This window comes from Juglans microcarpa x Juglans regia, chromosome 3D, assembly GCF_004785595.1.
Source record: "Juglans microcarpa x Juglans regia isolate MS1-56 chromosome 3D, Jm3101_v1.0, whole genome shotgun sequence".
Lineage (NCBI taxonomy): Eukaryota > Viridiplantae > Streptophyta > Magnoliopsida > Fagales > Juglandaceae > Juglans > Juglans microcarpa x Juglans regia.
Window position 1 is genome coordinate 4,284,848 of NC_054598.1, and position 19,137 is coordinate 4,303,984.

The 19,137-nt window shown below is 36.1% G+C and overlaps 3 protein-coding genes across 7 annotated transcripts; 2 read left to right on the forward strand and 1 right to left on the reverse strand.

Moving 5' to 3' along the window:
* Positions 1–5,155: 5,155 nt before the first annotated feature.
* Positions 5,156–6,745, forward strand: LOC121256285. Its single transcript, XM_041157029.1, has one exon. The coding sequence runs from the start codon at positions 5,341–5,343 to the stop codon at positions 6,529–6,531; it is 1,191 nt and encodes a 396-aa protein (XP_041012963.1). The 5' UTR covers positions 5,156–5,340; the 3' UTR covers positions 6,532–6,745.
* Positions 6,746–11,257: 4,512 nt separating this feature from the next.
* Positions 11,258–16,215, reverse strand: LOC121255864 (zinc finger protein ZOP1). Of its 5 annotated transcripts, none has more exons than XR_005938868.1 (7): positions 15,929–16,215; positions 15,109–15,309; positions 14,857–14,953; positions 13,382–13,477; positions 12,899–13,276; positions 12,007–12,087; positions 11,258–11,425 (listed from the first exon to the last, which is right to left on the reverse strand). XR_005938868.1 is itself a non-coding variant. In XM_041156403.1 (6 exons), exons 1-5 carry the CDS (start codon positions 15,935–15,937, stop codon positions 12,912–12,914), a joined length of 768 nt encoding a protein of 255 aa, XP_041012337.1. In that variant the 5' UTR covers positions 15,938–16,215; the 3' UTR covers positions 11,818–12,087; positions 12,899–12,911. The 5 variants fall into 5 exon arrangements, 2 of the variants coding, with proteins under 2 accessions (XP_041012337.1, XP_041012338.1); XR_005938867.1 differs by having other exon boundaries at positions 12,873–13,276; positions 15,929–16,214; XR_005938866.1 differs by lacking the exon at positions 11,258–11,425 and having other exon boundaries at positions 11,818–12,087; positions 12,616–13,276; positions 15,929–16,214.
* A 729-nt stretch (positions 16,216–16,944) lies between these two features.
* On the forward strand, positions 16,945–18,938 carry LOC121255687 (protein ALP1-like). The gene has a single exon (XM_041156167.1). The coding sequence runs from the start codon at positions 17,235–17,237 to the stop codon at positions 18,618–18,620; it is 1,386 nt and encodes a 461-aa protein (XP_041012101.1). The 5' UTR covers positions 16,945–17,234; the 3' UTR covers positions 18,621–18,938.
* Positions 18,939–19,137: the final 199 nt, after the last annotated feature.

Below are 19,137 nucleotides of genomic sequence, written 5' to 3' on the forward strand. Positions count from 1 at the left end.
GTGCTACATATATAGAAGACATAGGAAATGGCGTATGACACAAATAGTAACCAACCGAGCAGACACTCCCTCTCGTCTGAACAAGACCCGAGCTCTGTTTTCTCTCCTTTCTCGCCGCTTGCAGGACTTCAATCCACTGTTTTTAATTTCATACTGTATCGTTAGATACGATCGATATTTACTGTATCAGTTATTGGGCCGGTATAGATATTATATATATTTTGTATCAATTTAAATAGCCTCAATTTTGACGTTCAAAATTTTTTTTTTAAACTATAAACTTATTTTTTAATCTTCAGACTAAACTATTTATAATTTATATATATATATATATTTATATATAATTTATTCATATATAGACTATTATTTTAGAATATAATTTATATATATTTATATATATAATTTATTCATATATCGACTATCCTGAAACGATACATAAAATAGTACCGTTATTGAAATATTTCGTTTCAGTACTTTGACTGGTACTACTTCCGGTACGGTATTCAAAACATTGCTTCAATCTGTTCGCTGGGGGAGGGGGCTTGGAGCTTTGGCTCCGCTCACCTCCCTCCCTCGCCAACCTTAGTTTACGCTTAGATTTGTTTGTTTGTGTATGTGTTTATATTTTTTTTAGTTATCTTTTACTCGTTAGCACTAAAACTAGTCGTTCTGCTACTTTTCGACGAGCAAAGTCCGACACTTGCCCCTCAATCAGTCTCCCCAGGCACCAATCTTCAAGTTGGCAGAAGAAATCTGTCTATGCGTAAGCCTCACGTGCAACTTATGTCGTGCGTGAGTTTCACTCACTGCCACGTCTGGGGAAGTTTTCTACTACTACGCGCTGCACCGTTGGGATCAGTGACGTCGAGTCTTCAGAACTGGACCTTCCCCTCCTCTCCAGGTGTGGCGCGTGTACTGCACGTGCCGCCACTAGCCCCTCGTCGGCGATTCGTCTCAATTTTTTGTTGCTTTCCTATGTTTTCATTTTTCCTAAATAATAATTGAGTGAAAGTAGATGAAGTCTCTTCCAGCCAATTTAGATCAACATGTTGTAGTACACAACCCTTTACTGCAGTTTCTATTTAAAAACTGTCACTAAGCAATTTCCCCTTGTAGGATTTGGATGGGAATAATTTATTTAGCTCTAAAACCCGTCTTTTATTTGACTTCGAAATCTGCATTTTATTTTTATTTTTTTGTGTTATAATATGTTCCTTTTGAGAATATTATAAGAGACTCTCATATCAAATTTGTATCTTGTAATCGTTAGTTTATCTATAAATATCTTATTTGCTAATGGGGGAAGGGAAAAAAAAAAAGTAAAAAAAAAAAAAAAAAAAAAGAAGGAGCAAACAGCATTCGATCTACCGCTACGAATTAAACGTCGTTCTCCAAGTCAACGTCTGATGTATGCATGCATTTTTAGCCGCAGTAAATCCTGTCTTAACGTCACTTTCAACGACAAATCATAAACCCCATCCCACATCTAATTTACCCTTGAGACGTGCCATCAGATTAATTTCCAGACAGACAATTAATTAACTCATCTGTTTGTGCTTAAATGATCAACCACCAGAACAGTTGACATCTATTTAATTATAGATATTATAATTTGAGTGATGATAGGCAGCTAGGTAAAATTTATCTTTTGTATTTTGTATTTTTATATTTTTTTATAGTTTTAAAAAATAAAAATTATCAATACACTAATAATTATTTTCTTAATCAGTGAGAAAAAAAATTAAAAAAAAAAGTCAAAATGAGGTAATAAAATGAAAGGAGATACTAATATTATTCTTATAATTTTGTCCACCCCGACTTCTGCTACACGGAAATTATGAACAATTGCCTATATACGGTACTATTGAATTGGTTGTGAGAGCTTGAGATTATATTTGAATGTTGAATTGAATTGAAATATTGTTAAAATATTATTTTTTAATATTATTATTATTTTGAGATTTAAAAAAATTTAATTATTATTATATTTTGTATTGAAATTTAAAAAAATTATAATGATAAGTTGAGATAAGTTTAAAAATCAAACGAATCTTAATTATAAGTTTCATTGAAGAGATCGAGACTCTGAATTTGAATCTAATTTTACTCTCCATGAGTTTACGTTGAATTTGAATTTAAGTTGGTCTTCATGAGCGGTTGCAATTCCCTAACCAAATTCCTCAAAAATATCTAGAATTATAATTTAGTCACACGTTAGTTTAAATGGATTTTCTTTTATTTTTTTTTAAAAAATCCATTGTATTCAACTTGATGAATTGAAAGATCATTCTTAATTATATGGTATGTTAAACATCATCTTTCGTATGTCTTTAGGCCGAGTTCCAATACTTCGGATCTCCATACTTTGACTTGTATACTTAAACAAACATGGAGAATGGGGGGCATTGGTGGTGGCCGGGAGTCTCTGATGTCAAAATCAGTCTATCTCCTTAATAGTTGGTGCGTAAGCTTAGAGGGATCAAAGAGAATTTTTCGTACCTGGATATTGACTCTTATACTAGATTTTTGGTAGGGATAGCCCATTCCTGACTTTGAGGGGCCCGTGTCCTTTCCACTGTTCATTTAATCAGAATCTTTTAATACAGCGTGGCTCCCTGATTCACTTTACCTATAAGCATTCTCTGTTAAATCTCCATGCCTGCTGTCAGGAGATCACAGGTTCTCCATATTTATCGCCCACCTGCGTAGGTTCCTAAACGTAGTTTGTCATCGGGGTGCATGGTGTCAGGACAGCGAGTTTCATCTACCCATACCGTTCACTTTTCCTATGCATGTATTGCTTCATGGGTTGGTTTTGTTCGTGGGCCTAGTACTCTACAAAGGCCCACTAGCTCCTTTTATAGAAGAGTCATTGTGCTTGATTGGGCCTGCTAAGCTCTCTAACTTACTTTCCTAGTAGTCTTAATTCGTGGGCTTGTTTTAAGTGTCAATAGGGAAAAAAAAAACCCCTTGCATGGTATAACAAAATTGCCCATGCACTAATCTAGCGTTTCTATTGGCAGTGTACTAATACATGCATGAATAATGTAACATATTAAATTATTATTTATAATATATAGAACCCACCTACCATTATGAAAAGTGTAATTCTACGTACAACTGTGAAGTGCGTGAACGCCGCATAATCGTTTTGAAAAAGAGTAGGGTTTATTATTAAAAAATTAATTTTTTTCATGTGAGTATTATGTTTATTCATTTTTTTAAAATGATTACGTGACAGTTGTATAATTTATAGTTGTACAATTTACGATTAAAAATATTTTTTCTCTTATGAAAAGGTCAATAAAACAAACGCATAAAATAATGAAATGGAGGCTGGCCAGCGAACGTTATACATATCATGGAAGAAGGAACTTACCGTGTTGTTGCATACTGATGATCTCCTTGTCTTGAATTAATTCTGATTTTCTATACCATTTCATAATGTTTGTTTTTTCCCACTTTGTGCCGTATTTAATTTGTTTTCGTCCTCTTCAATATCATTTTAGTAACTGCAACATCAATCAACGGCCAACTTGCATGTTTAATTTGAAAAAATAAATGGAGGAAATTAAGAGATTGCATGCTGAATTTTTATCTAATTCTCTAGCTAGCTGTTGTAACGTACGTACACATTTGTAAATGCATGCACCTTATATTATATATAGGTTTTGATCGTGTGTATATCTATATTTATATCCATATTTAGTTTTAGATTCTTATTATATATATAGTAATTCTACATACAAACGTGAAGTGCGTAAACGCCGTATAATCTTTTTGAAAAAGAGTAGGGTTCACTATTAAAAAATTAATTTTATTATGTGAGTCTCATATTTTATTCACTTTTTTCAAAACAATTACGCGATAGTTACAAATATATTTTCTCATATATATATATATATATATTAGGTTCGACTCGCGATAAGAAATTATCTTCTACGTACGGGTTCTACCCGAGAAGTGAGAACACAACATACATATGATATAATTTTAAATGGAGGCTACAGATAGTTTAAGAATATAGACATGCATGTATGTAATTTGATATGTGATACAAAATATATAACGTCCTAAAGTAACGGGCCCTAGCTTTAGTTTGAAAGAAGACAAAAAGTGTTCGAGTCTATTGACCCAACAAATCGAAGACCTTAGCTCCCCCACCAGATCATGATCATCTTGCAGATGATGTACGTTTCGTTGAGAAACTATTCACAGGTGGATTAGTAAAGAGGAAGGGGGTCTTAAATTGAATTCAATTTGACATATATACAAAAATGGGAATTAGTCCTTGCTGATCGTGATAAGGGAGAATTGACAGTGCGAATGATCTTGATCATTTTGTCTAGAAGACAGCTACAAACAATCAGCCACCATTTTTGACGTTTCGCCTCCACGTTTTTATTTTTGGGTAGCTAGGACGTCGCCAAAACATCATCAACGAGCTAGCTAGCTAGGCAGCCATTCTTATAACATAATTAGATTGCTCTAGATCAATGTGCGGATTAAGGAAGATGTGAAACCGATTCCCAGCATGCAATTGGGATATTTATTAATATAAATTATAGAAAGACCAAGTATAATAATACCATATGATACAAAGTTGATCGTTGTAGTTAAATGATGTGATATTTGTTCATTCATTTTACTTGGATGCATCTATCTATCTATCAAAGGTGGTTTTGAGTTCCAACCTCTCATACGTACGTTGAATTTTGTCCGTAGGTAATTAGTCAACAGCTCTGGCTAAAAGGGAAAATGACTGTGTGTGAATCGACCCCGTTCCCCCAACAAAACATATCAGAAAAAGTCAAAATTGTTCTGTCACAAGTGGGGAATGGGATATCCTGTCGGCAAAAGTTTTCTGGTTGCCTCCCCGGTAAAAGAAAGTCTGGAATTTGTAAAAGAAAACCCAAGATAGATCCAACAACATATCCAAAATCAAAACCATTTATTGCCCACACAGATGCTCTAAAAAATGTCGTCATTTGAAATAAACAGCTAACCCTAGGGTTAGAGAAATAGCAGTACCATTTATATATCAACCAAAAATAAAAATAAAAATAAAAATAAAAATGCCCTGAGAAAGAGTAATAAAGATACAATATATAGATGGATGGATTTATAAAGGCCGCAGCTTTATATTACCATTCCTCTTTCTAGCCTGCTAGTCAGAATAATCCACCCCCTCTTCTTCCTCTCTCCTTCCTCTCTCTCTCTCTCTCTCTCTCTCTCTCACACACACACAGCGCATACGGTATAAATCCTCACAGTGCGACCATCCCTCACCTTCTCGATCAAACAACCACAAACCCTCAAGCACACGAAGCCAATCCAATAATGGAGATGGAAGTTGTGGTACCAGTGGCTCCCGTGGACTTCAACTTCGACAGCTCCTGCTCCTCTCCATACATGACTGCTCCTTCCAGCCCTCAACGATTCGGCAACTTCTACTTCAGCGCCCCTACCAGTCCTACCCTCGCCTCCGCCTTCTACCACGAGCTCAACAGTCTCTCTCTCCACGGCGTGATCCCCAGAAGCCCAGCCTCCTCGATCCCCTTTAACTGGGAAGAAAGGCCCGGGATTCCTAAATCCAAAGTTATCAACAATGTCGAAAGCGATAACGACAACGATTATGGTGAAGATTTTGAGTTCGATTTTAGTGGGCACTTAGAGCGGACTTCTTTGTCTGCTGACGAGCTCTTCGATGGCGGAAAGATAAAGCCTCTAAAACCACCACCTCGATTACAAGTTGGCACCGGAGCTAATGACCATTCGGTGTCCATTTCATCTCCAAGGTCTCCAAGATCAAGAATTTCACAGGGAAAGAGGATGGTCCAAGAAGCACTATCACCGCGTCACAAGAAAGATTTTGATCCATTCGCTGCGGCAATAGAGGAAACTCGAAAGAAAGGAGAGCTCGGCCAGCGACAGGGGAGAGAACAAGAACAAAAGAGAGGGAGAGGAAAATTCTCTGTAGGGTCATCTTCATCAAGTTTTCTACGTAGAGGAACAAGATCCTTGTCTCCTCTGAGAGTCTCTGACCTTGTCTTAGGAGAAGAGGAGAATTCACCGGCACCGAAAAGCAATATTCCTTCAACAGCAAGCAACACTAAAGCTTCCAGTACTCCTTCTTCAGCATATTCTTCATTCTTGTCATCCTTTTCTTTCTCCAAAGGTTACAGAAAATGGAGGCTGAAAGATTTTCTGTTGTTTCGGAGCGCGTCTGAGGGTCGGGCAACGGGCAAAGATCCATTGACTAAGTATGCGGTTTTGTCCAAGAACAAGCTGGCCGAAGATGTCAAGAACTCGAGCTTCCGGTCGACGGACAGTTCCGGTTCTGTGTCGAGCTCGAGGAGGAGAGGACCGGTTTCGGCCCACGAGATGCATTACACAGTGAACCGGGCGGCTTCGGAGGAGATGAGGAGGAAGACTTTCTTGCCTTACAAGCAGGGCCTGCTGGGGTGCTTGGGGTTCAACCCTGGTGTGCATGAGGTCACCAAGGCATTTGGGTCTTTGACACGTGGATGATCCAGATCTCTCATCTGGGTCCCTAGCAGCAGCTAGCTTGTTGAATATATGATAATTCTCTTATGATGTTTTGTAATTTTATTGGTTAGCTTAATCTGGATAGGTTCCTGTATTGATGTGTGTCTCTATCGATAAAAGGGACTGAAATCGTATGAAAATTGTTTCTTTCAACTACAAAAAGGACATATAAGAGATTACAGAGAGTATTTGATTATTGCGTTTGTTTGGGTGCAAATTAGTAAACTATTTGGCTTATCATGATATGGTAAAATACAAGTAGACATTATATATTAAAACAGCAGAAAACTGTCATAATAATTCTTATCAGCTAAACTCATTCAAATCCTAATCTGACAAAACATCACGGCAAGATCATTGACATATGAAAATGACATTTGAGATTAGTTTGATATTGGTCATGATCACTTGATCCGTAGCATAGAATAAATGGAAGAAGAAGAAGAAGAAGAAGAGGAGGAGAAAATCAACACATGAGTATCATCATGATCTTATTGCATTTGCATAATTTTGCTGGAGTTTTCACAACAATTAATTAATGAGGCTATCCATTCCAACTAAGGCCTTTACACAAATCATTCATTCCTGATCTTATCTCATCTGCCAGCTCTTACCATAGATATTAACTAATTAAGACAGGGAAGTTTTTTTTTTTTTTTTTTTATATAAAAGAAAAAAGTAGTCGATCCGGTTTTAATATTATCCAAAATGTTCTTTTATGCATTCCCAGACAGGTACAAGTTGATCAAGTTGATCATTTTTCGTCAAAGAATGACACGGTTGGATGGTTTGTTAATTTGGGCAATAAATAAATAAATAAAGAGGGAGGTAAGGGTAAAGCTAGGTAGGATATGAATTAGGATGCCAATCACATGGGATCAAAAGAAATTCTATAAGAATAATGATTAGGTTGTGGAATAATAATGATATATAATGATGCTGATCATCTTGTACAGTGTAAAGTTGCCTGATTGGGTACTGTTCGCACCAAATAATTACCAGTAGTTCCCAGTGATCGTACCTTGGACGAATCATTCAAATAAATTAGGAAAGATAAATTTTATTTACAGTTTTTATTTGAAAATTGTATGTATAAATAATTTATTAAATAAAAAAATATCATTTTAATAAAGATATTATTATAATTTTAAAAAAATTTAAAAATAAAATTAACTAGACTTATAATATCGTCTCCATTTAACATTGCTTATAAAGAAAATTAAACAAACAAAATAAACCTTTTAATTCCCTCCCATTTTCGACCATATATAATTAATTTTCCATGAATCCGCATCGCAATGATTATTAACTGTTTGTACAACAACAGCTATAAAATTTCAAATGTTGTAATCCAAAGCCATCTGGGCAGGCAGTAGTACTGCATTGCACGCCTGGAATTAAGATGTATGCAACACTGTAATTACTAATTTACGTCATCTCCTACTTTAAAGTTGCAAACCACAAGAACACCGAAAAGATAAAAAAAAAAAAGTGTCAAAGCGGGCAACTCAACTTCAAACACATTTACCATTTTATTCATCTATTTATCCGGCCCCGGCTCCACCCTTTTAAGTTACGTGCTTAGACAGCTGCTATAAATATCAAAATTTTAATAAAATTAAACTAATTCTATTTCATTTATTAATCTATTTTATAATAAAAATAATTTTACAAACTTACATACAACATTAAACTATATATATGAATTTCTGAATTTATTTTATATAACCTATTAAATTATTTCTTTATGTTAAAACATAACTGATTCTCAAAAAATAAAAAAATAAAAAAAAATCATTAAATAGTGAGATAATTCATTATTTTATGGGTTGTACGATTGTGTAAGAGCTAGTTCTATTCCTGCAGGGAAAAGGAGGGACGAGCTGCAATATCCATGGAAAAATAGCTTTATGTAAAGGCCAACCATGTCGATTATGGAGGAGACCCACGTGAAAGTAGTAATGATGTCACCTCAATTATCTCCTTTATTACTTGGAGTTAATTTGGAGGTTGTCAGGGTTGAAAAAGTAATCGAGGAGAAAATGACCATCCATGTTATATACAACTATAGCCATGCATGATGCTTTATAACTATAAAGTTTGTCTCATTTATGATGATGAACATGTTGAAGATGATGAACATGTTGAAGATGATGATGGTGATGCTATGGTACTGCTGATACATGCTGATACAAACTCCGGCCGTATTGCGTGGTTTTTGGTGAATAATGATGGTAGTTGTTGATGAACGCACGAATTCAATGAACAAGCTATATATACATATATATATATATATATATATATATATATATATATATATAGATGATCCATTGTTCTCACATGCTGCAACATTTATAGTTTTTTTCACGTTTTGCCCACTCTTTTTTCCCCCGTACGTAAGATCTCCATTCTTCATTTCAGAGAAAAGAAAATCATTTGGTAAGAGGAAAAAAAAAAAAAACCCTAAACTGAAGAACTCTCGACCATTGCAATTGGAATTATCAGCTTTGATCAGCTTTGATCATGCACAACTCTATACAAAATATGTGAAACGGATTGATTCTTGTCAATATGTGAATATGAATCGACTCTAATTAATTCCGCGATCGAAACTTTGAATATTATAGGCACTTAAAAAATGTCCACATTTCAGATAGAAAAACTTGCCGGCCGGCCTTCTTCTCTCAGTGTCGTTTGCGCATGCATGTTACGTTAGTTTGATGTGGTCCGTCTTCTTCAACAGGAAATATTGTGTGTATATTAGTTGATGTAGCTTCACATGATTTTTGTCGGTTAAGTAATGTTAGTGTTGAGTCATATATATATATATATATATATATATACACACACACACACACACATCCATGCATGTGATTTATTGTATTTTTTTTCTTTTTAGTATGGAGCCACCTTCATACGTACGTGCTTGAAAAAGAAAGGCACTCCGGCCCTTCACTTCATTAACAAGTATATATACCTGATTATATATAATTAATTTCTACTCATTTTCCTTGATGAAATTGGAATGCATGCAGGCCTAGCTTTGACTGATTTCTTTTTTAGACTTTCTTTAGGTGATAAGAATTGATGTGCTTGAGAATAAAGAATTCGGGACAAGGACATGATTTCAGCCTAAAAGAAACAAAGACAGGTCAAAATAGTGGTTCTACATAAAAGAGCCAATGAAATAATATGGCAAAGTAGACAACCACCCATCTCTTGTCCAGTGAGTAATTGGCAAATGGTTCTTTCAGCCTTCAAGCTTCGGTTCATAGAAATTTCCATCTAACACCAACTGTTTCATGTATATGTGTGTATATATATACACTATTCCAAATTCTTTACGCTACACACTATCTATATAATATAATTTGATTTAAAAAATAAATTTTAAATTTTAAATTTTATAAATTAAATTATATCTGGTAAATGATATGATATAAAAACCTTCAAATAATATTTCTTTATCTAAATATACCGTTATTGTGAAACAAGTTAAAAGATGCATTCTCTTCTTTGTGATTGTTGTTTTGAAACCAGTTAAAAATGTTCAACACCAAGTCCAATACCAAACGTGGAGCTTCATGAATTGTCCTATTGTAATGCACCGCGTGGTCAACCGCAAGCCATAAGCTCGTGGAGGTCATTCTCTTATTTTTCTTTTAAATAATAGTGTAATGCATTCTCCTTCTTCAACTTTTTTGTGTGGTCGGCCGATATCTCTGACCACACAAGTCAATCGACTGACCCAAAAATGGTCCTTCAATTGCAGGGGACTAAAGATGCACCTGCCGCTGCGATTGCAGTACCCACTCCCACCAATTTCCACGTTAGGCTGCGTGCGGTCTGAATGTGATGGCCCCAAAATCTGTCTTATTATATATCAAGTTGGTCCAAAAACTCATCCATTTAAACATGGTCTTGGCTGTTTTTTCCCCCTTCCTTTCTTTCTTTCATGGAAAAAAAAGAGAACTTCAATGCTCCACAAGTAATACTCAAATTTACAAGTAATACTCAAATTTCCTGTTTGATGACTATGATAGATTTTATTAACTGAGTTATTTAATACCCACGACTTTATTGGTTTAAAATCTATTTTTATAACTTACAAAGTAAATTGCTTAATTGCATAGACATGTTTTCACAACTTTTTTTTTTTTCTAATCGCATGAACATTTCTAAGGGTAAAAAATACCGTACATGCATGCCATCTTATTCTTTCAACATACTCTTTGTTATTAAATCACTAACCCTTAGTTGATAAGCCTATAGCTTGATTGACATAACCCCAACCTCCAAAAGGAAGTCTAGAGATCGAAACTCCCTCCCCCACTCCAAAAAAAAAAGAAAAAAAAAAAATCACTAGCCCTTAAGTTTAAGAGCAACTGAAGCCTTTTATGCAGTGTAGTATAGTTGAAGTTCTATGGGTAGTCTGTGGTCTCGGCTACCAAGAATTTCGACTGGACTGGCCCACACCTTTTTGCAATTTTCATTTCATTATGTTATATATTATTATTGGGTGCATGTCCAAAGTAATATCCAAAATAGAAGCGTCAGATTGTCAAAAGATTTCACGAAAATAAAATTTATAAGTTGATGTGATTAAAAAATAAATTTAGATCTAATATATCAAATAAAAGACACGTCAATTTATAAATTTAATTTATTTAATTTTGTAAAATCTATCTATGAATTAGACATTTCTATATCTAAAATTGGATATTCTGGATCAATCCATTAATTTAGTAGTCAATACATAAGATGCCATATGCATAGCTCCCATTTAGTGGTCCTGTCTAGTGTCTTCTGTCTTGTAACAGTTATACAATGACTCATAGCCTATAAAATCTACGATGACTAGCTCCTCGAAAGTTCTATGTAAAACAGTGAGGGGCGTTAATCAGACTCAATCAGGGGCAGGAAAAAAGATATTATGATTGTCATTTTACATGAATAATGATATTCATTTGCTTGTTTATAACCTTTCAATATAATGGTATTAATTTAATAAAAAAATATTTCTAATTTTCTTTATATTTTAAATTTTACATAATCGTATGTCCAAAAATATGAGCAAAAACATCACAAAGACTGACTTAAAACAATACACACCTGAAAGAAAACTCTTTTTTTTTTAACAAGTAAAACATGCCTGAAAACTAATGTCAGCTCATAAATTCTTTCCTTTGAATTACGATAGCAATTGTCGGAGTCAAGTTAGGAGACAACACAGGAAACACAAGGGAAAAAGGAAAATAAAACGTGACAGATATGAAGTTATTTTAACCCAAAGTGTACATTTGACAGGCCAACTGTTAAAACATATCCATTACCAAAGCTACCACAATCACACACGGTTTCTTCATTCCCCGAATTTTGGCAATATAAAAAACAGTTTTCATTAATAAGAGAGTTAGGATGACAGAAACCAGATCAGAAGTCGACATTTTGGACCACCTTTTACTTGGGATGGAAAACGATGTGGGTTGACCATGCATGTTCCTTTGTAGCTGGCCTACGCAAATAACCTTCAAGAACCTGCAAACAGAAAGCAGAACATATCAATTAAAGTCCAATATGGTTTGATTTTGAACCAGAGAAATGAGTCGCGGGGAAATTTCTACAAATTAATTATGGGTTTTGCATTTTGTTACATAATAATCACCCCAACTTTCAGGCTGAGGACAGATTTATGTATCCCATTAAAACCAATCCAAAGTTGATCGCCACGGAAATCCCAGCAATGCCATTTCAGTGATGTATTTCATCATCGCTATAAGTATCTGTGAACTTGGATTCTTAAAATTGTGAAACAAAGTTACACAATTGAATCTAGCAATATGCTATGGGCGGGCACAAAATGCATATGCACTTTACAGTATAAAATCTGTCTCCATCTTAACCATGTCTTTGGGGAGTTTTATTGGCACAACTTTCCCCAAATTAATGGGCAGTGAAGTTCTCCATTTTTACTATACTTCCATCTGTTAATCCAGTTCTTGCCTCCACAACATTTGTATCAAATAGTTAAGACAATAATGGCTAAAACAGTGCGAGAATACTAACCAATCACAGTTTTCTTTATTCAGACTAGCCAAATGATATGATAAGACCCTCGATGCACTATGAGAACGCATAATCCTGACAACATGATTGCGAAGTGCATAATCCTGGCAATCATATGAAGCATGACTGGGAGGGAAAGATGTAGATGGATGCAAACATTCTGGTTCTTTATCTACTGTATAGGGTAGCGTGTCAACTATATGCTAAAGTCCAATTGAGATAAGAATATGATTGAAAAGAAAAATCAGAAAGCCTACAAATTGTGTCAAGCAGAGAAACGTGCTTTAGTGTTCAAATCAGAGAGCCCTGTAGAGGCCCAGCAAAGGTTTCTCTCTCTCTTCAACTCTCTTCTTTGCAGCCTCCCTTGCTTTAAGTGCAGTTGCTTCTTCTTTGGATAGAACCTTTGGCTTCTCGTCTTGCCTCTTCCTCTTGCCAACAGTAAGTGATGATGGAGCACCTTTAACAGATCTCATGGGATTTAAAGAAGTGGAAACAACAGGCCCAGGTGCCGGCCTATTTTGAACTTTAGCAGCACCTTTACTTTCTGTGACTGATCCTACCTCTGAAGCAGACAATGGCCGTTTCAAAGTGGGTTCTCTATGTTTAGAATATGAAGAAAACTGTGGTGTGGCATATGCCTCTTCCTGTGTCACCCACTTGCCTGTTACATTCTCTCTTCGTGAATATACCATTAATATGTTAAATAGATATTTTTAGTAGAAGAAAAGAACGTAAACCTAAAGAATCCAATTGTATGACTCCATACCTATTGCATCGGAATAGTAAAATCCTGAGTTTGGGTCATAGTAAAAGCCATTGCTTTGGTTGTAATAATAGCCTGAACCGCTGTCATGCTCCCATTCTGTCATCATACACAGCTGTATCAGTTTGAAACAATGCCACAATAAAAAAAGGGTAATAATACCCTTAAACCTCATTTACTACTGCTTTACTACCCAATTATTTTTTTTTTCCTCTTGCTATTTGAATCTGGATTAAAAATTCTAGAATATGGTCTTCTTGCATAATCTAGAAGAAAATAAATTCAATCAACCAACGTAATCATGTAAATTAATTCAATTTTATAAAAATTGACTCAAAGAGCAAAAGAAGGTCAAGTTTTATAAAAAAATTTAATTAAATTACATGATTACGTTAATTAATTGAATTTATTTTTTTCTAGATTATGCAAGAAGCTCATAATCTGAGATTTTTAATCCAAATTCAAAGAACAAAAGGGAAAAAAAAAACATTTAAGTAGTAAAACAGTAGTAAAGGAGGTGTAAGGGTATCATTATCCATAAAAAAAAATGATTCATGAACCACTAAAATAATCGTACTCATTCAAAGACATAACAGGTTGAATGTTTTCTCTCCCAGACAACACCTATAGTTGCTAACCATCCCACGAAAAGAAAAAATTCAATATACCCACCAACTGTGAGGCAAGCTCAGGAATAGGCTGTTCTAGCTCAGCCTGTTCACTTTTGAACCATGCCAAACATTGACCCCTTGTCAAATCAAACTCTGAGCTAGCTTGCCAGTCAAAATGAACTTGTTAACACCTTTTGCTCGTCGTTTCTCAATTTCTCAAATTTTGTCACAGAATGTAGAGCTGGTAAAATCAAGTACAAATTAGTTATACAGAACGGATCCGTATCTTAGGACTTGATAATGAATCGCCTTTATATTTTTTTTATAGGTATGAATCGCCTTTATGAATCTCTTTTGAAGTACTTTCTATGGTTAACTGTACTATAAGACAACACCATTGCCATTACTACTGCAAGAAGCATGCATCAACTATCCAGAATCCTACCCAGGATGAAACTAGTGCTACTCATGCTTGCTTGTTGAACAATCAAGCAAATTACACTAGGCTCATCTTGTCTGGTCGAACACCATATATGCCTGCCTAAGCATCATTGTGAGTCAAGCACAAGTAGTTTGGGAAGCCTGTGGGTAGCTTGGGTCAATCTATGCGACTATGCCCAAGAAAAATATATTCAGGACCCAACAACTTGACAGCTAATGACTCAAAAAAACCAGATCCTTCACTTAAAGAAAGCAGATCAAGATCAGATTGCTGATGGCATCTTAAGAGGCTGGGTTCTCCTAGGTCCTAATTGAGTCAATTTCCTATCATGTTGAGGAGTAATCACATCATTATATACTAAAAGTTTAAGCTATATTTGATTTAAAATTCAAACACCACAAGAAGTTGCAAATGGCCGTACTTACTATCTTCACCTTCTTCTTGAGAATTTAATGCTTGGGCATGAGAATCTCTGGCTTCTTGAAGATTTGCTATATCCTTCTGATAGCTCCGTTTTGCTTTCTGCAGGATTCAAGATATTAGTAAAACCATTGGCAAGAATGCTGCATGCGAATTATCTCAATGAACAAACAATTAACCACCATCATATCAAGAGAGATGATGTCCGTATGTAGCTTTACTAATGAATAAAAGCAGTCAATGTTCTTAATACTCACTGCTTCAATTTGCTCAAGGGCACGGGCGGCTTCCTTTTGTTGCTTTTCCTTGGCAGCACCCTCTTTTCGCATAGTGTCAAGCCTCTTGGCAACACTATCCTTGTGACGTTGACCGAGCTCATGATTTCTAATGCTAGATGGATTGTTTGCTATGAAGATTTTGCAGAAATCGCACCATTTGTTGCCCTGGCTAACCCAGTACTGGAATAGAAGATAAAAGGCAAAAAATTTTAGAAAATAATCGACAATAAGATTGAAATGTTAGTAGCAGCCAAGTACTCTTATGCAAAAACTTAAAGCATTAATCGGATGAGCAGAAATAGATTACAAATAAAAAGAAAAAAGGTGAAAAAAAAAAATGCACACAGAAGAATTCTAACATCAATGACCGGGAAAAAAAATAAAAACCCTGGAAACGACATCGAAGCTGAATTTAAAACAAATCAAAGAAAAAATCAAACTTGCCAACAAATAAAGGAACTTTTTTCGTAGGTGAATACATACAAAACAAGTTAGTATTGTTGAAAAGAACCACATTTGATTCCATTAGTTTATTTTATTTTATTTATTTATTTTTTAAGAAATCAGCTAAATTCATACTCGTAACCTCAACCACAGGCGAAAGTTGCACTATTTGGTATCCCGGCTAATGTTATAGAATTGCATTACAAGCGAAACAAGGTACAATTAATAGTTAAAAAAGATACATGTAAACTAAAACGGATGCAAGCAAATACAACAAAATTAAAGATGAACTCTTCGCTCTGACTTGGTTAAATGAATAAGGTGGTTTCATAAAAAGGGTTGAGGTAGATGATACCTCAGTCATCGCTGCAAATCAGAGTTGCAGAAGCTGATTGCAGATAATTGGGAATCCACGTCTGAACCCTAATTAGGGCTAATCACTTACCAGCCCGACCTCGTTCACAATTCACCTCTTGGAGTGGCCAGCCCGAATCAATTCCTCCCAAAATTTGAAAAAATACTCTCAGCAGTCATTCATGCAAGGTTGGCTCGTAAGAATCAACCATCCTGATCGATCTCTTTCGATTCCGACAGATTAGGTGAACCTGCTTGTTTTTTGCCTCCCCCCTTGTTTTTTAAGAAAAACTCGTTTTTATTGTCACGTCACGGTCAAACGCAAAACTTGGGCTGTTCTAATTCTGACCATCAGGGCCCATCTCTTTTGATAAAGACCAAATTCAAACACATAACTTGGGCCTATTCTTGTTTGGATACGGGTATTTTTTTAAAATATTTTTTTAATTTTTATTTATATCTATTCATTAATATGTCCTATTTTAAGTAACTTTCATTCAAGTAATAGTTATATTTAATTATTTAAATACTTACATGACTGTAGATGACAAAGTTTAAAATAAAAAATAACATTTTTTATCTTCTATATAATCATAAAAATTATCAGGTTTTGGAATTTTTACTATACTATTTTTTTTAGTCTTAATTTAATTATTTTTGTAAGGAGTGTAATAGTTGAAATAGCCTCTTCTTTTTTTTTTTTTTCATTTTTTTTAATAAAAAATATAAGTGGAGCAATTAGAGATGACTTTTATAGTTCAATATGATGATAATTATATTTTATTAGAAATGATATTGACAGTTGTGAAATATGTATACACCGTACAATCCTTTTGAAAAAAATGAATAAATACGGCATCTAAGTAAAAAAAATTAATTTTTTAATAATAAAATTTTTTTTAAAAAATTATATAATACTTACACACTTCATAATTGTATATAAATTACTCTTACTCTCGCGTCTATAGAATCTAGAATCTATATTAGATTCGAACTCAATCAAAATTGAGTTGAAATTAAAATAAGGACTAATAAAACCACAAACGGCATTTGCTTTCTGCCATGCCCACCTAGCACCGCTCCTCTATTTTCCATTCCATTCTCTCCCGCAAAAGGAAAAAAAAAAAAAAAGGAAAAAGAAAGAAAATTTCTCGCACTCACAGTGTCCACTGGCGCACAGCTCCATTCGATCCGAACTGAATCGATGCCCTAATTTCTGATTTTGGACTTCTCTCTCTCTCTCTCTCTCTCTCTCTCTCTCCGCAGAGCCATCCAGAGGAGGAATTCCAATAGAGAATAGAGAGAGAATGGATCACTCGTTCTTGCTGATGCTGTCGAACCTACTCCACCTCCAGAATTCCCTCGACCCCACCACTTCCTTCCTCTCCTCTTCCTCCTCCTCCACTACCACCTCCTCCGCCACCGGCACCGCGACCTCCCCCACCTCCTCTGGCTCCCCTACCTGCCTCCTCTCCTCCTCCTCCTCTGCCGCCCCTCTCCTCTTCTTCACCATCGCTTCCGTCCTCTCCTTCCTTGCCTCCTCTCGCCGCAAAGCCACCCCTTCTTCCCCTCGTCCTGTTCCCCCTCAATCCTCCAACGCCTCCGCCTCGGCCGCCGATTTCTCCGTCTCGGCCTTTCGCGCTCTCTCCACTGAACACATCTGGTCCCTCGAGGCCCCTCTCCGCGACGCCCAGTGGCGGTCCCTCTACGGGCTCTCCTACCCGGTCTTCACCACCGTCGTTGACAAGCTTAAGCCCCACATCGCTCTCTCCAATCTCTCTCTTCCTTCCGATTATGCTGTCGCCATGGTCCTCTCCCGACTCTCCCATGGTTTCTCTGCCAAAACCCTTGCTTCCCGCTACTCACTAGAGCCTTACCTCATCTCCAAGATCACCAACATGGTCACCCGCCTCCTGGCCACCAAGCTTTATCCGGAATTCATCAAAATCCCCGTTAGCCGTAGGCGGTTGATCGAGACCACGCAGGCTTTCGAGGAGCTTACCTCGCTTCCCAATATGTGTGGAGCCATCGATGGAAGCCCCATCAAGCTCCATAGCGTCCCCAGTGACCCTAATCTTGCTGCAAATTACAAATGCCGATATGGGTACTCCTCAGTTCAGCTTCAGGTTGTGGCTGACCACAAGAAAATCTTCTGGGACGTTTGCGTCAAGGCGCCCGGTGCAACCGATGACGCCACGCATTTTAGGGACAGTCTGTTGTATACTAGGCTTACTTCCGGGGACATTGTGTGGGAAAAGGTTATCAACGTAAGGGGGCACAATGTTCGGCCTTACATCGTTGGGGATTGGAGCTATCCGTTGATGTCATTTTTGCTGACACCCTTCTCGCCAAACGGAATGGGCGTGCCTGCCCAGAACTTGTTTGATGGAATGCTGATGAAGGGGCGTTCCGTGGTGGTTGAGGCAATTGGGCTGCTTAAGGGCAGGTGGAAGATCCTCCAAGATTTGAATGTGGGACTCAGTCATGCGCCACAGACGATTGTTGCTTGTTGTGTGTTGCATAATTTGTGTCAGATTGCAAGGGAGCCAGAGCCGGAGGAGCTTTGGAAGGAGCCGGATGAGAGCGGGACTCCACCAAGGGTTCTCGACGGTGAGAAGTCCTTTTATTATCATGGAGAGAGCTTGAGGCAGGTATTAGCTGATGACTTGCACCAAAGACTTTCTTCGAGATAGGACGATTAGATGTTCTTGAGAAATGGATCTTACTGTGAACACCTTCACCTCTATGCGAGGTTGTAGTTTTCTCCATCTTCTATTGCGTTTTAGACATATTATGTGTTTTCTTTGTTGCCCTTTGACCTTTTTAGTGAGCATTAGAAATAGATTTTGGCTCCATTCTACTAGATGGGATAAACTGATTTGGTAATGAAATCTGAACACTGGAGACTACTGAAACTGAATTAGAAAGTGCCACCGCACAACCATCGTATCATATGTAGGAACGGTTGATTTATTATATTGCAATCTTATGGTCGTTCAGATTTTACGCCTCCTTTGCATATTCATGAAATTATCCGGAAATAATAGTAAAATTATTTGTGAATAATAATGAAAAGATTTGAGTTGAGATGTTTTATAGAGTTCTAAAAAATGAGAAAGAAAAAGTTTGTATAAAAATATTATTAAAATATAATTTTTTAATATAATTTTTATTTTAAAAGTTGAAAAAATTAAATTATTTTTGTGTTTT